The sequence below is a fragment of the Dermacentor silvarum genome, chromosome 3, assembly GCF_013339745.2.
Source record: "Dermacentor silvarum isolate Dsil-2018 chromosome 3, BIME_Dsil_1.4, whole genome shotgun sequence".
NCBI classification, from domain to species: Eukaryota; Metazoa; Arthropoda; class Arachnida; order Ixodida; family Ixodidae; genus Dermacentor; species Dermacentor silvarum.
The window spans coordinates 168,038,824-168,054,266 of NC_051156.1; the positions used below are offsets into that span (position 1 = coordinate 168,038,824).

General features: G+C 42.5%; 1 protein-coding gene across 1 annotated transcript in view; it reads left to right on the forward strand.

Moving 5' to 3' along the window:
• LOC119446035 (mitochondrial 2-oxoglutarate/malate carrier protein) overlaps window positions 1-15,443 on the forward strand; it is a 32,461-nt gene that overhangs the window by 16,037 nt on the left and 981 nt on the right. The window contains exons 6-9 of the mRNA XM_037710354.2: window positions 1,204-1,294; window positions 4,290-4,380; window positions 9,037-9,136; window positions 10,688-10,739. Coding sequence (XP_037566282.1) covers window positions 1,204-1,294; window positions 4,290-4,380; window positions 9,037-9,136; window positions 10,688-10,739 — 334 coding nt within the window. The remainder of the gene's footprint in view (window positions 1-1,203; window positions 1,295-4,289; window positions 4,381-9,036; window positions 9,137-10,687; window positions 10,740-15,443) is intronic.

A 15,443-nucleotide genomic window follows, 5' to 3' on the forward strand; every position in this document is an offset into this window, starting at 1 on the left:
TTTTAAAGGGGCCCTCAACCACTTTTTTATCGAGTGGAGAAATACATCTGAAGTGAAAACAGGCTATTTCAGAATCACTTTGCCGCAAAAAGTACTTCAATGCGTTCAGCAGAAGCGCAGTTATTGGCAATCAAACATGGCATCCGCTGTGCTCCCCTTCCTCCTTCAATGCCTTGCACTGTGAAGGCAACGGCAGAGTGAGGCGGGGTTACAACGCTTCGCCTCGGAAACGTCACCATGGCACGCAGTTAAAATTTCATTTTGGACTTTTGATTTTGGTGTCTACGAAGCGCTAAACGTAAGCCAGACGCTGTTGTCCTCAGCGAGCCGCAGTGTGCTTAGCCACTGGACTCTTGGTGGCACTTCGTGCTTAAACAGCTGCGAACAGCAGCTGTGTATTGGACGAAATAAAGCACACAAAGAGCGAGTGTTTGAGAGAAAGGTGACTTCACTTTCCGCTTGCGAGCTTTACGGACCGCGTACGACAGCAGAACTTGGCTGAGATGTTCACAACAGCGTATGCTACCCGCGGACTATGTTATTTCACCAAGCCCGAGGGGTGGTTCAGGGCCCCTTTAAATACAGTTGGACCTCTTTTCAATGAAGTTGCATCTGGCACGAAAATCCCTTGATTATATCTGATATCTGTTATAAACATATATTTTTTACTCACTGATATCAACGAGAAACATTTTAGATTGATTTTGTTATATCATATAATTCATTATATACTTGGCCGTTATATCAAGATTCGACTGTATTCTGAATGAAAAAGATAAATAAACAAATAAATGCATGAATATTACTTTATTATTATTACCGTGGACCATAATATTCGAATTGATCTCATCAGGTAAATACTTCTTTCTTGCTTCTTTATGCAAAATATTCTGGAGATACATTTTCTAAGCTGTGATGTGGAGCCAAGATTTTTCTCAGAGAAATCGAGTAAGCTCGCTTTTTGAAATTTGAAGTTTACTTTAACTTTGGATGTATGGAACATACATATAAACACCTTCTGGGACCCATCAATATTGTGTAGTGTTTGGCATGGAATGATCCATATGCTAGTATTCAGAAAATGAATAGAAGAATGGCTTAGAATATCGAGGATGAAACCCTTCGGTATTCTGAGTCCTTCCTAATGACTGGGTGCTGCAAGAAATGGTGGTAGTACATATATACTCATCTTCCTGTCAACAGGTTACCACCAGCCGAGCGCAGAAACTACAAGAACGTGTTTGACGCACTTGTTCGGATGTCAAAGGAAGAAGGAGTGCTTACGCTGTGGAGGGTAAGGAAGACTGGAAGCTGTTGTGAGGGCACACACTTGTGCATTGACAGCTGGCATAGAAAAGAAAAGCAAAAAAAATTCCAGCAGAATCCATTCACGATGACTGTCGATGTTATTGCAATTAGCATTCAAACAATGTAGTGACACGTCGTATTGCCACCGCCAAAACACGTTCTGTATGGGCTGTGTAAGGCAGCCAGGTTCCTCTCTCGCGCTTTCCTCTGGTCATGTTGCACTAACTAGCAGTGCGCCCGCAAAGTCTGTGTAACCCAGAACTGTCTTTTTGGACGGTTACCAAAACATAGTTCTCCCATACTCGTTGCCAGCTTGTTAAGAGACAGGAAATATTGGTATAGATTACGTAGCATGTTACGGACAACCGAAAGCAACAAATGATGCACACATGTCACTAACTCAACGATTTCATTGCAAAGACTCGTGACTGTTTATATATGTGGCAAGGCAAGTACTGCGCATAGCACTGTCGCACAGTACTAGCTTAAACAAGTGCTTTATAGTAGGCTACAGTGAGACATGTGCTGTACGTGCCTTGCCATGTATAAAAAATGTCACCAGTTCTCTCAATTGTTGTGAGTTTGTGCTGAGTGTCTATCATTTTTTGCTATCTGTTGTCCGTAACGGACTACGTAATCTGCACAAATAGCACACAAACAGGCCCGAATAGCAAGCTTATTTGAGTAGCCAGCCTCCCTGGCTAACCAAACCAAACTGCCGGCCCTGCGCCCAGTGACGCTTGATATAGGTGGGCCAACTGCACTCTTGGTGATTTCGCAGGTGCGGTGCTGTCCGTGATCGTAACGCTTTCTATCCCAAAAGTAGGAGGTGGGATGCACAAGAACTTTTTAGGGGCAAATGTATTGTGCAGACACTTCTGGTGTGATTGTGACAACAATAATCAGAAAGACATTAGGAATTTTAAATTTTTTTGAGGGAATATTATTATTTTGGAGACTGTAGGCACACATAGAGGAAGCAATGGAAGGAACAGACTGGCAACTGCCAATAATGCTTGCCTGCTCTTCAGGAGGAAGGAATAGGAAGACTGATGTGAAAAAAGGGATGACAGGAGAAAGGAAAAGATGACATGCGATAAAGGCTAGAGAAAAACTATAATGAATGCAGCATGGTAGTGGGAGCAGAAGAAAAAAAAAATTGTCGTGGGCTGCATTGAAATAAAAGAAATAAATAAGAAAGAAATCACCCAGAAGTAATAACTAAAAGCTGTTCAAGCTCTTGTCATTGCTTAAGCAAATGCAATAGGTACTGAGAAACCAGGACTTCACAAGCAGCAGGCCAAGTCGGTTGCATCCACTTGAAAGTAATTTTAAAGCTTGCACCTGTTTCGAGATAAGCGTAGTCAAACTTGCAGCAAAGTGCGCTGTTGTTCCACCAACTCTTTTTAATGAATCGTCTTCTTAAGCAGTGCTGATCAAATTTAACTGGAACATTAACGCCGTGGAATTTGCGCGCTGGCACCCGTGTGAATAAACACTCAGACTATACTCTGTTTCAGTAGTTCCTCTCAGCACTGTGGAAGCTACAGGCGTCCTCTGCCAATTAGGAGGATGAACATATGCTAAAGGTGTTTGCCTGTCCTTTTGTGCATGTCGCCTGCTAGCGGCAACCACTGCAGCGCAGGTGGCAGCAGCATCTACGATGACTGCAACTGCGCAGTGAGATCAGATGTTGTGATAGCAGTGGTGAATTTTGCTTCGATGCCAATAAGGCATGCGTATTTGAGATACAGAGGAGAAGGAGGGTTGCAGAGACAGAGGATTCAAAAGAAATGCTTGGCCAGCATCCGACATCGGACTCATAGCATGGGATGGTGGTACCATTTCTCAATCCCTCTTGTAACATCCACTTATACAGGATGGGCTTCGTTATTCGTAAGTGCAGCCCTTTTCTTAATTACAGAGTTTGTGCTTGTGCACTGTTCCAAGCACGTTCAACGCCAGCTGCTTTGTTCTTTTCGGGTAAAATAGCAGCTATGTAAAATAGCGCACAGGGCGAGCCTGCCGACACCATTTTCACGAAGGACGAAGCACTACCCAGTAGGGAGCCCTCCGTGGTGCTATGGTTGTGCCGGCTACACATATGAATTAAGCCAGTGTCATGGCAATTGTTTGTACTTTTTCAATGCAAATTGAGGTACATACGGCTCCGCTGCATTGGTGTATTTTGTTCTTTGCATGTTTTCCCTCGAGCAAGTGGAGAACTTTATTTTCGGTGTTGCAGAGCCTCAATAAATATTTTATTAGAATGCAAAGCAATATTGCGCAAAAAGTCTCAGCTGCGATCTGCAGAGAAGCTTCTAAGTAAGACCCTGCTGACAAGGCTACTTGTCAAGGCCATTTAGCCAAACAACAAGTTCTGACCTATGCCACTAAATCTCACTGCGCAAGAATCTGTGCCCGCAGGCCTCATAGCTTTGGTTCTGCTGCGAGGAACTACTGAAACAGAGTATAGATTGTGTCAATATATATGTCGTGGGTACGATTCCGCCCAACACCGGAGAAATTTTATAGGATTGTTTTGTCATTGAAGAGCGCCACAACCCAAAGGCATAAACTCAGCTACCCAAGTATGCGTCAAAGAGGTTCATTGAAGAACACCACAAACCCAGTAGAACACACCCAGAGACCCAAGTTGGTCCGATGGTTGGTTTTGAACCTGTTCCCTTAGCACTGCAGCCCAATGCTGTAACCACTAGACCATAGACTTATATTTATATACACAGTGACCAAAGTTGGCGGGAAAATGGCTAGAGGCATAGATGTCACTAAATGTGTGTGAAGTTTCGAAAGAATGTTAATCGCATTAAAAAACAATTTTGGCAAGTGTTCAAATACTACGACCTGCACTACATTTGATTATCTGATTGTAGAGATACTGTCCAGACATATGGTTACTCCTTTGAGCATGGCGCTTCCACTGAGAACATGCTCATTCCTTGCCTGGTGCTCTCCCATAGGGATGTGTACCAACAATTGGCCGAGCCATGGTTGTGAATGCTGCCCAGCTGGCCTCATATTCTCAAGCCAAGCAGCTGCTACTCAACTCAGGTAAACTGACAGGTTTTCATGAGACACCACTGCAACTGGAATTACATATCATGTTTATGTTTTAGCATACAGGGTTCGGGAGAACTGGCAGAGTCAAATTGTGCTGGCACAGCTTCTATAGAAATAAGGCAGACGGTAAACTTAACAAAGCTGGGGAGGTAATTCTGTAAGCTTCCACCTAGTGGACATGTCCATTTCGTCTGCTGTTAAAGTTCTGATTGACTGGGCTGGGGTGCGTGTCAGGAGGAGCCAGGCGCCACAGCCAATCATCACTTAAGCAGCAGACGAAATGGATATGTCTACTATGTGGACTCTTACAGAATACCTCCCCAGTACTTGCGAGCAAAAACATTCTCAGATTCAAATTTTGTTTGGATACAAATTCTTGTGTGTTAGATGAAAGCAAATACAGTAGAATTCTGTTAAGTCAGGTGCAGTTAATACAATATTTTGCTTAATTCAATGCTTTAGGAAGGTACCGCTTGTGGCAGTGCGTTTTTGTGGGCCATGCCTTCTGTTATTTGGATAAAAGAGATAGGCCCACATTGAGATGCCGGTATAGGCCCATATTGATATACAGTTTCAAGTGTGCATCCATGCCAGTATTTCTCTGGTACGCTGTTATGTGCATGGACGCTCTCAGAAACCAGCCATTCACATTCGTTAATCCGGTGATATTAACTAAATTAATCAGGTGATATTAAATAAAGGCACCAGTGCAAGTGACTGCAGTTTTCAGCCTGTGCTTGAAGAGTGAATAAGCCTAGTGCCATTGGTCTACTGCAGTTATAATGTCATGTGTAACTCTTTGAAGACAGCATAGAGTGCTGTGAGAAATGTCAAAGGCAACAAGAGGTTGCAGTAAGTGAAAGTGAAGTTTTGACTGCATACCTGCCAAATTTTACACTTTTATCATAAAATGCCCAATTTTTTAGATCGTTTTTATAATTACTGTATTTGTGCCAATAATTTAAAAAATTTTCTTTGAGTCTATTTTAGGACAAGATTTATTGCAAAAGAATACAAATACAGTCACTCACCGATATTTATATAGCCTGATTACTCTTGCAGCAGCGTTACTAACTTGTAGAACCAATGTATTGCGACAACTGAAATTTTGACCGCCATTGTATGACTATTTTATAATTAAATTTTGTAAACATTTCATTTGTGGTGCAGGATCACTAATAAATAGCCAACATCATCAGTGGTCATGCAATATTTAGTATTTTTTACCATATTTTAATATTTTTTTGGCATCGACGGTAGTCTTTTTCAAATTTTAAGGTTGGCAGGTCTGCGACTGGTAGGCCACACCACTTCAATACAGTGCAATAAAGGCTCTGGGTGGGCCCTGGGTGCTATACATTCTCATTGTGCAAGCTTGCAATCAGAAAGAGTGCCCTTGTATATATTGCCCAATGCTGCTACTGTGAGTTCTCCAGACACTGGCGACTGTGGCAGCAATGATGACATTGCTACCACAGCCGTGGCCTAGTGGTAGAACGCCCGCCTCGGCTGCGGGAGGCTGTGGGTTCGATTCTCACCGCCGCCGGGCACCCACTGGTTCAAAAGGGTACAAGCATACCCCGGCCTGGCGTTCGGCTTCCTTCAGGGGTGATACGCTTGGGAAAGGAGCCTGCGCCCTGAATTCCCGTCGAAACCAACGTGAGCACGGAAATCAAGTGGTGTCTGGGCCGCTCCCATGGCGGTCATTTCCCATGTGGCGCCCCAAGCACCTATTTAGGTGGGGGCACCTTCGGGTTGAGGTCAAACACCCCTTTCCAAGCGCTCAGGTCCCATAATGGCCGAGCACCAGGCCGGGAGCGCGCTTGTACCTATTTTACCGGTAGGTGCCCGGCGGCAGCACTTGCCTCCCACAGCCGCGGCGGATGCTCGTCTACAAGGCCGTCTGTGGTTGGACAAGAGGCGCCCAGAGACAACAGCTGAAACATTTGGTGCCATATTCTATAAAGTGAGCCAACAGAGCAGTGTGAAGAGCTAGTGAGTTCTGTAATAAAAAATTGCGTAAAGCTTGCCAAGGTGCGCTTATTTCCTGTTTAACTCCACAAAACCATAATGCCATTCCACGCCAAAGAAACCCTTACTGTACTCAATAGGCGCCACTTGAGTGCCAGTCGAAAGGGATGCTTTAAGGACAACTTTGAATCCACCCGTATGGTTAGATTACCCTGATAGAAACTTTGCAAAGTTTGTTATGTTCTGCAAAGGGAATGAATGAATTGATGAGAAAATCACAACTGAGGGGGATGGGCAATTCTTCTGCAACTCAACTTGTGTGCGATGAATTGTGTATGTTACAACTACGCACCAGCAGTCTTGGAGGTCACGCTTCATTTGGTGCCATATTCTATAAAGTGAGCCAACAGAGCAGTGTGAAGAGCTAGTGAGTTCTGTAATAAAAAATTGCGTAAAGCTTGCCAAGGTGCGCTTATTTCCTGTTTAACTCCACAAAACCATAATGCCATTCCACGCCAAAGAAAATTAAAACAACATGGTCGCCTTTATTTCTGGCCACAGAGAGCAGTACTGCACATTCATTAAAAAAAAAAAAATACAGAGAGAGAACCCAAAGTGTGTTCGAGTTACAAATTAACTACTATAGTAATTAATTCATTAGCATTTAGTTTACAGAGCTATCTGCATCTGAAACACTGCTTTAGCTAGTCAAAAATACTACTACGAATTTTCCGTTAAGCTTCCCACACTTAACTCATCATTTCGAGATACCAAACTCAGCATATCAAAAATGATACATTAGGCGTTGTTGGGTTAACTGCAATGTAATTAACTTTGTTATTATTAGTAGTTGGCTACAGTTTACCAGCTATGAAGGGACATCTTACCTAATGGGACCTGGTAGTGTACTTTCACAGTGACAGTACCAATCCTGTTCAATGGTTATGTCATTTTCATGCTTAAAAAGGCTCTGTCCTCAATAAAAGTGACATTTTGGACAACTTAGAGCGCTGATATATAGCTCTGGCTCAGCACTAATATTTTCTTTAATTTCCCTTAAATATTTCGAAAATGCAACATTGAACAATTGCCGAGAGCTGGAACAGCCGACTGTTATGTCGCCATTTTGTCAATGTAAGAGTTGTAAAAGAAATCGTAGTGCCACTTTCAAGCCCTAGAAATTGTTGCTAGAATTGACCGAAATTGATTAGTGTGCTGGTATTGACTGTGTTGTCAGCTATACCAGGTGTTCGTTTCCTTTTTGCAAAACAGTTCATTTTAAAGGAAACTGTCATATTCTAGGCCCCTGCCATCTTTGCAGATAGGCTACATGGCTACGTGGACATTAGCAGCAAGAAAAGCTTTGATAATAATTTAGCTAATTACCGAAAATACACTAATTACTCTTTTTAATTACTCACTTTAGGGTGCATGTTGTAACTGCGAAATTGAAGTCGACGAGTTGTGAAGTCATATGTCTGCTTAGCAGATATACTAAAGCTATATAGGACTACTTTTCAAGGTATACGACCTTAATATGTGCTATAAAATATGTTGGCATTCCAGTTAACTGTTTCACAAAAGCATGCCTCTAACAGTGTGGTGCGATCCCAACGGGAATGGCGAGGCATCTTTAGACAGATTTTGTGGACAGACATCTCTCGCAAGTGGTGTTAGCGCTAGGATTTCTGCTAAATAGAAATGAAATCACTACACCTTGGCTTCAATTTCACAATTACATGTGCCCTGAAGTGAGTAATTCAAAAGGTAATTAGCACATTTGAGGTAATTAGTGAAATTATAGTCGACAATTTTCTTGCTGCTTATCACCACCTAGACTCATAGTCTTATCAGCAAAAAATGGCAGGATCCTAGATATGACAATTTCTTTTAAATAAAGTGTTCAGCATAAAATGAAACACCTTGTGTAGTGACGTGGTGATGTTGTAAAGCAGCTTACCACTCGTGCCTCTTCGGATGAAGTGAGCAGACATAGTGGTGAGCTCCCTACGACCAGAATATTACCAATGAATTTTGCAAAGCTTGAAAATATTGCATTGCAGAGATACAAGGCATATAAAGTATGTGTAAATTTTTAATGGCTATCTTTCAAGAGGCAGGCAAGTATGCTTCACAGAAAGGATATGGGACAGTTGTGAAACTTTCAACCCACTTTCCTCGTTTCGCGTTTTTCAACCAAAGTCTAAATCTAGGAAATATATCATGCTATCCACAGTGTAGTTAATTTCAGGTGGCCCTTAAGGAGAAAGTTTATTTCCTTATGCTACTGTAGACCTTGATTTTTCAATTTCAGCTTCTGTTATACTACAAAAATAAAAGTTTTCAGGTAGGGTGGAAGGCAGTAAGTGGTAGAGTGATTTGAAAAATTGTTTCTATTACAACACAGCAAAATATAGAAGAGTAACTCCACAGTAGTGCATACTCTGTGTCATCCTTGGACAATGTAAGGCAACTACTCAAGCCTTGCACCACACTGGGCAATGGAACTTGTGGTAGTGACCTGCAATATTGCATAAACAGTGTACTCTCCACATTTCATTGAACCCTAGCCAGGAGTGAAGCTTACGGTAAGGTAACAGGGGCTGCTGCTAAGTGGCTGAGCTAAAAAAGCAACTGCACCAGCACAGACTTGAGGGTGTGCTCACTCTGCTGCAGGTTACTTCCGTGACAACATCATGTGCCACTTTGCTGCCAGCATGATCAGTGGTCTCATCACAACAGCGGCCTCCATGCCCGTGGACATTGCAAAGACCAGGTGTGTTGGCCTGTGCATGGTCCTTATTTTTTTCTTTTTTTTTTCCCTTTGTGCCAAATGTACATACAGTGCGGTCCACTAAAGGGAACACTCAAATGTTGCTCTCCCACTTTGCTGGTGCCCTAGCTGCAAGTGGCTGCGGAAGCAATGTTAGTACGCTGCACAGGTGTGTTGAAAGGAGTCGGAGCTACCAACCACAAGTTATCTGCTGCAAATCTAGGTGATTGTACTCTTGCAACAGAGGCAAATCTGGACATACTCTGCACTCAAGTGTCCACTTTAATAGTGGACCCCTCTGTAAGCTGAAGTTACTGCACTTGTAAAGAGAAGCCTCTCACTACTTGTTGAATTGTGCACAACAACATGCTTTCTTTTTTGTTCTGTAGAGTTCACAGAAAGCTCATGCTAGGCCGTGAAGCCAGTGCTTGTCCCGACTTTTTGGCCGGTGGAAACACGGAGTTCACATTATTCGTTCTACTATTCTTGGATCCACATGCCGTTTCTGTCATGTCACACTGTGTGCCCAGGCTTTTTGTGGCATTATGGATCTTAAGATGTTCTTAAAAGTTATACCCTGGCACTTATGCTTACAGCACACACAAAATGTGCAAGCATGAAGGGAATGGTTGGAGCTTCAGATTGGCTTTGTGGTGTTTAAAGCAAGACTCTGTTAATAAATTGGTAGGCAGCATGATTGGCAAGCGCATATTGACACCATGGGAGGGAAACAGATTCTTTAAAATGAGCCTGGGTCGGGTTAGGGCTCATGGGTGGAAAGGCCGTGTTTCCTTTCAGGGGTTCTTTTCAGCATCACTTGGAAATGTAGAGAGGTTGAAGGACTGACCTCTCAGTATTTCCTGTCTTTCTTTGACCAGAGGAATGAAAATACAGTTTCGAAAGGATATTCTTTCAACTGCGAAAACTGGTTTGGTGTTTCTTTTCAGTGTACTTATATGAAGTGTACAGTGTGGTCATGTATAGTACTGTCCAATGTTAAATGTAACATGATACTTTGGGACTGTTTGCATCAAAGTTTTGACACAAAGGCTTCATCAATAATTTTTTCACCAATATAGGGTCCACCATATAGGGTACATCACATTAAGTACTTATTTCCTATGAAGTTGTTGACATGTTCAACTTATGTTGGTTTGAACACTAATTAGGTGTGGACAATTCTGCATACCCGCCGTGGTTGCTCAGTGGCTATGGTGTTGGGCTGCTGAGCACGAGGTCGCGGGATCGAATCCCGGCCACGGCGGCCGCATTTCGATGGGGGCGAAATGCGAAAACACCTGTGTACTTAGATTTAGGTGAAAGTCAAAGAACCCCAGGTGGGTCCAAATTTCCGGAGTCCTCCACTACGGCGTGCCTCATAATCAGATCGTGGTTTTGGCACATAAAACCCCATAATTTAATTTTTTAAAACAATTCTGCACAAAGTGGCATTAAATCGGTTCCTTGCAGTTGCTGTTCACAGAATGGTCCATGCTGCACTTGTATAGACTTGGTTTTCTTTTTGCTGAACCCATGCATCAAATTTTGTTTCAGAATTCAGAACATGAAGACAATCGACGGCAAACCAGAGTACAGGGGTGCCATTGTGAGTATTCCCAGACTGCAAAATGTTTGTTCACTCACTAACATACTACGACAATCACACTACGAAGTTATTGTGCATTAATGGCGCAAGCACAGGAGAATCTGACATTCACATTTGCATATATAGTAATAACTGGTCAACTCAAATTGCAAAACACAAAAGCACTGAGTTGGGAATCATTTGATTATAGGCACCTAGGCAGACTTGCATGCTGTGCGATTTTTCAGATCTTTTAACGTTTGAGCTTTCGACGATATGCGCAGTTCTGTAGCAAAAAATAGTGCAGAAAAGAACCGACTAAATCAAGCTTCTACAAGCACTGCCACGGCCTACAGAAAGCACAGCCTGCAGGTGGCAGAACATAACCGAGTGCACTGGGAAGATTATTTGGACAGCTTTGTGTGGCAGTGAAGGAAAAGCTACGAGAGCGGAGCTTCTGCTCACGTGTTACTACTCCAAGTATTCTGGCAGCGTTTGAGGTTTCTGGGAAGAGATACTGAATAAGCGTAGCTTCCACAAGTGTCGATTTCGTATTTGACCAAAAGAAGAAAAGCAGAAAAATGAGTCAAATTTAACACTCGGTAGTCTATTTTGTCTTATTTTGCTGTTGTAGATAAAATGTTAGTGTATTTTCTTCCCCGGCTTAAACTAACGCGGATGAGAATGTGGGACTTGTTCCAGGAGCGCTCTTGTGTGTGCTTTGCCCCCGTAACTTTCTCTTCCATTGCCACAGAAAGTTCGTTTGCGAGTATAGTAAGCGTAGAGTATGAGGTTCGGCTAGATGCTGCATAGCTTCTGAAGTGGGTAGAATGAATACTCGGACAGGAGGAAGACGAAATAAGACAAGAGCCAACATTACAATTGACGTTTATTCAGTGGCGGAAAGAAAGGCGATGCAAAGAAGACTTTGTGCTCGATAGGGAAACAGCGCAAAAAAACACGACAGGAAGGGAGACACACACCAGTGCTGTGTGTCTCCCTTCTTGTCTTCTTGTCGTGTTTTTTTTGTGCTGTTTCCCTATCGAGTATGTACCGACTAGCCCAAGCCTCTACGGTCTTGCAATTTAAGACTTTGTGCACCAGAGAGTTGGCAAGCATGCAACTTACCACAAGCATAACCAAAGAGTAAGCAAGCGAAAGAGTGCGATCAACACTTTAAGCAGTGTTGTGAACAGAACTTAAATGAACGAAGCAAGACATCTACTGAGCATTTGCACTTGCAGATGGAAACATTGCCATCTCATTTAATTGGCCTTGCACTGTCACTGCTAGCCTTTAGAGTAGCTCTAATGCTAGGCTGAGTGCAACAGAAAGGTAGTGGTCCTGGGTTTGAAACCTGTATGAGGTTGAATGTTTTCTTTTCAAATCCAAAGGTTGCTTTTCGAGGGCACCAAAGTGAGTCCCTCTGTAGCATTCTGCTCCAGTCATGTGGATAGCGATTTTTTTATGAAGCACTACATTTATGACAAGCTCAACTTGTAACGTTTCTTGAAAAACAATTGCTTTGATGACTAACGGTGCAATATGAGACTGGCTTCCTCTGAACCTGTTAATAATACAGAACATCAGCATTGCTGGCTTTGCAATGAATGAGGCAACATTGTCAACAAACCTTTATTGAAGGTAAACAAATGGCACAATATGTGTATTGAAATAGTAACACATATGCAACTACACATGTAAACAAATGAATTCGCCCTGCAAAGTCAAAAGTACACATTGCTGGCTGCAATGTTAACATTATATGCTGTGGTACAAGAAAGCAGCCCAAGATATTGAATTGTACCAATGATGTTGGATGCGTTTTTGCCCTTGTGTTCCTCAAAATTATAAAAGAAAATGTACAGCTATTGCCAAAAGAAGCAGAGCCACTAGGATCATGAGTGTTGCATAGTCCAGGGGCGATAATCTCATTATTTATGATGCAGCCAGGGGTGACATCCTTGAGTGATCACTTATGGCTTATGGTGATCACTTGTGGGATATTCCAGAGTCAGCTGTATTCATGCATACGGGGATCTTGTTTCTTTTGAGAAAGGCTTCACATATAGTTTCTGGAACACTGCTATGGTGTTACGCAGAGTCAGGTAAGCTGTGTACTGCTGCACCGAATCAATTTAGCCGAGGAATTGTGGTTAAAAATGTGCAGCGTCCGTTGTTCTTTCGACAACACCAGCTTTGGTAAAGCGGAGTTATAGAGATTGGTAATTTGTAATGACTAATGCAGTTGTGCAAGAACCAGTACAGGGCAACCTACCTCAACATATCCCTGAGGGCTCTCTCACATAGAAGAAAAATGTTAAATATCAGAATGTGAAAAGGTAACAAAAATTGGCTGTTGTAAATATCATGTTGTATGTACCCACCCTGGGCGACAAACAATCAGCATCCTTCAATATCACAGCTATCATTCAGATTGCAGGCACTGCTGGACAGCAAAAATCAGAATCATTGTCAAGACCCGTATAATAAGCTCTACTCTAACACTGACATAAAACACCAGAGACATTTGCGGGCCTTCTGAACATGGCCATTTTCAAGTAAAGTGGTCCACAGAAAATGTTATCTTTGGTCACAGTAACGCTTGGCAAACCATGGGACATGCAAACTGGCACGGCAAACATTGTGATTACAATAATAGTTCTTCGTAAGAATGGCGAGGACATTGCTACAATAGAACTTTTCGTGACCATAGAAGAACTGAAAGACTATTTCACTTAAAACTAGCATGCACTCTCTTGGTCTGCTTGAAGCAAGCTGTGCACAAATTAAAGATTCAGTACAGACACTAATCTCCAGAGAGAACTCTAGAGAGTCCTTAATATGACAGCAAAAACAATAAACTTTTGCTCAGCTTGTTAACATGCATTGCACCAACAAGGAATAATGAAATGTCCCTCACATTCTTAGTGAAACAAAGAACATAAAATAGTCAACACTGTGGCACAACCATGGTCCACTTCTGCGAGGCAACACCGAAGGCAAGAGGGAGGGTACAGTGGTCTTCACACGAATACATAAACAAGCATTTAAACAGAATCCATCATCACTCAATCATACAACAGCCATTCATTTCATTTCTATTAGAGACAGACCAGAAGCTGAGCAACACTCAATTTGTTACTCAGCAACATTGTTTCAACAGTTGTTCAGATCCTCGGCCAAAATCTTAGTGAAAGACACAAGCAGCAGCCACCAGGTAATGAAGTCTAGCAGCTGTACAAAACATTGCTATGGGATGAGATTTGGACTTGCCTTTGTTGGAAACTCAAGCTTTAGACTTTAGAGCGTTTCGGAAAGCCAATCCATAACTAACACGCAAACAATTTCTGGGTGGCCGCAGACGATGGTGCATAGTTGTGGAAGCCAACAACATTGAGACAACATATGCCTTTTGAACTTAAAGCAATTGCTTATGCCGCACAAATGTTGCAGCAAGGGCAAGTAATACATACACTGCCTGTTGCATGCAACTCTGATACCATGGAAGTGATGTCTATAGCTCTTCTTTCTTGATTTGTGCCATCAATATGCTTAGTAAAACTTTCTCCATGGATATTGACAGGTTCAGATTCCGTAAACTCCCAACAAAATCGTGACAGAAACAGCTTCCTTGGTTGCCTCATCAGCACTAAAGTGTAAAAAATGGCTTCTCTAGCCAACACTTGGTTACCATAGATTGTGCCAGCACAACCTCATTGTGATGTGCCTATGTCTAAGTGAATGCCATTTTAGGCTTGCAAGAATTACACTCAGTCCCCTCCATGAATCTCTCTTCATATGTATACAGATGTGAAAATTGGTGCACGGAAGAAATGGTAGCACAAGGACGCTTTTAACCCTTTCAGTGTCGGGCTTTTTCCGGAAGCGACGCATCCCTAGTGTCCGTTTTTCCTCTCGGATATTATAAAACGAACACAACGGTTTATTTTTGGTTATGCACAAGTGAAGAAATGACACGGATAATGGCAGCTGTACCCTTGGTATGGTCCTCACATTCCTCTCTTTGTTTCCCGTCTCCTAACTAGTTTTGTTCTGATACACACGCAGGGACGTACTGGTTCGTTAGTGACACTGAAAGGGTTAGAAATGTCTGGTAAATCATTTGGAAGAAATGTGCAGTTATCGTTCTTTTCCTGCAAGTGTATGGCTCTTCATGGACTAATGTAAAAAAATCTCACTGGAAAAAAAAAAAAAGAAAAACAAAGCTTGGCAGTTCAACAAGAACAGGGAAAAGATAGGGAACACAATAAATAAGCACACATACATATTTCATTTGTCCCCTGTCACAGTGGGCTTTGCAGTGATATTATCACTCGTGTTGCGCTTGTGCGAATTATCTTATGGCGCTGACATGTAGTGAGGCAAGCACTTTTATGGAAAGTACTTCCTTGTCACATGTAGAGGATCCTCCCTGCAACGTTCTTGTTGTCCACCTATTCCTGTAATTCCAGTTCATCGTAACCTTCCACTGACACACGCACATAAGCATGATATCAGTGATGACCGCTACCACTGACGAGCTGTTTCAGACAGCATAATAGAACATGTTCAGAAGCCTGAAAAGGTGCAGTGTGGCTGTGTTTGGCTAGCCAAGTGCTTTTGGCATTGGGCCCCATGCTATGTACTCACAATGAAGAGGGCAGAGTGAAGCCACGGATACAGTGCAGTCCACTCTTAACAACATTAACAAAGCCTAAAAAG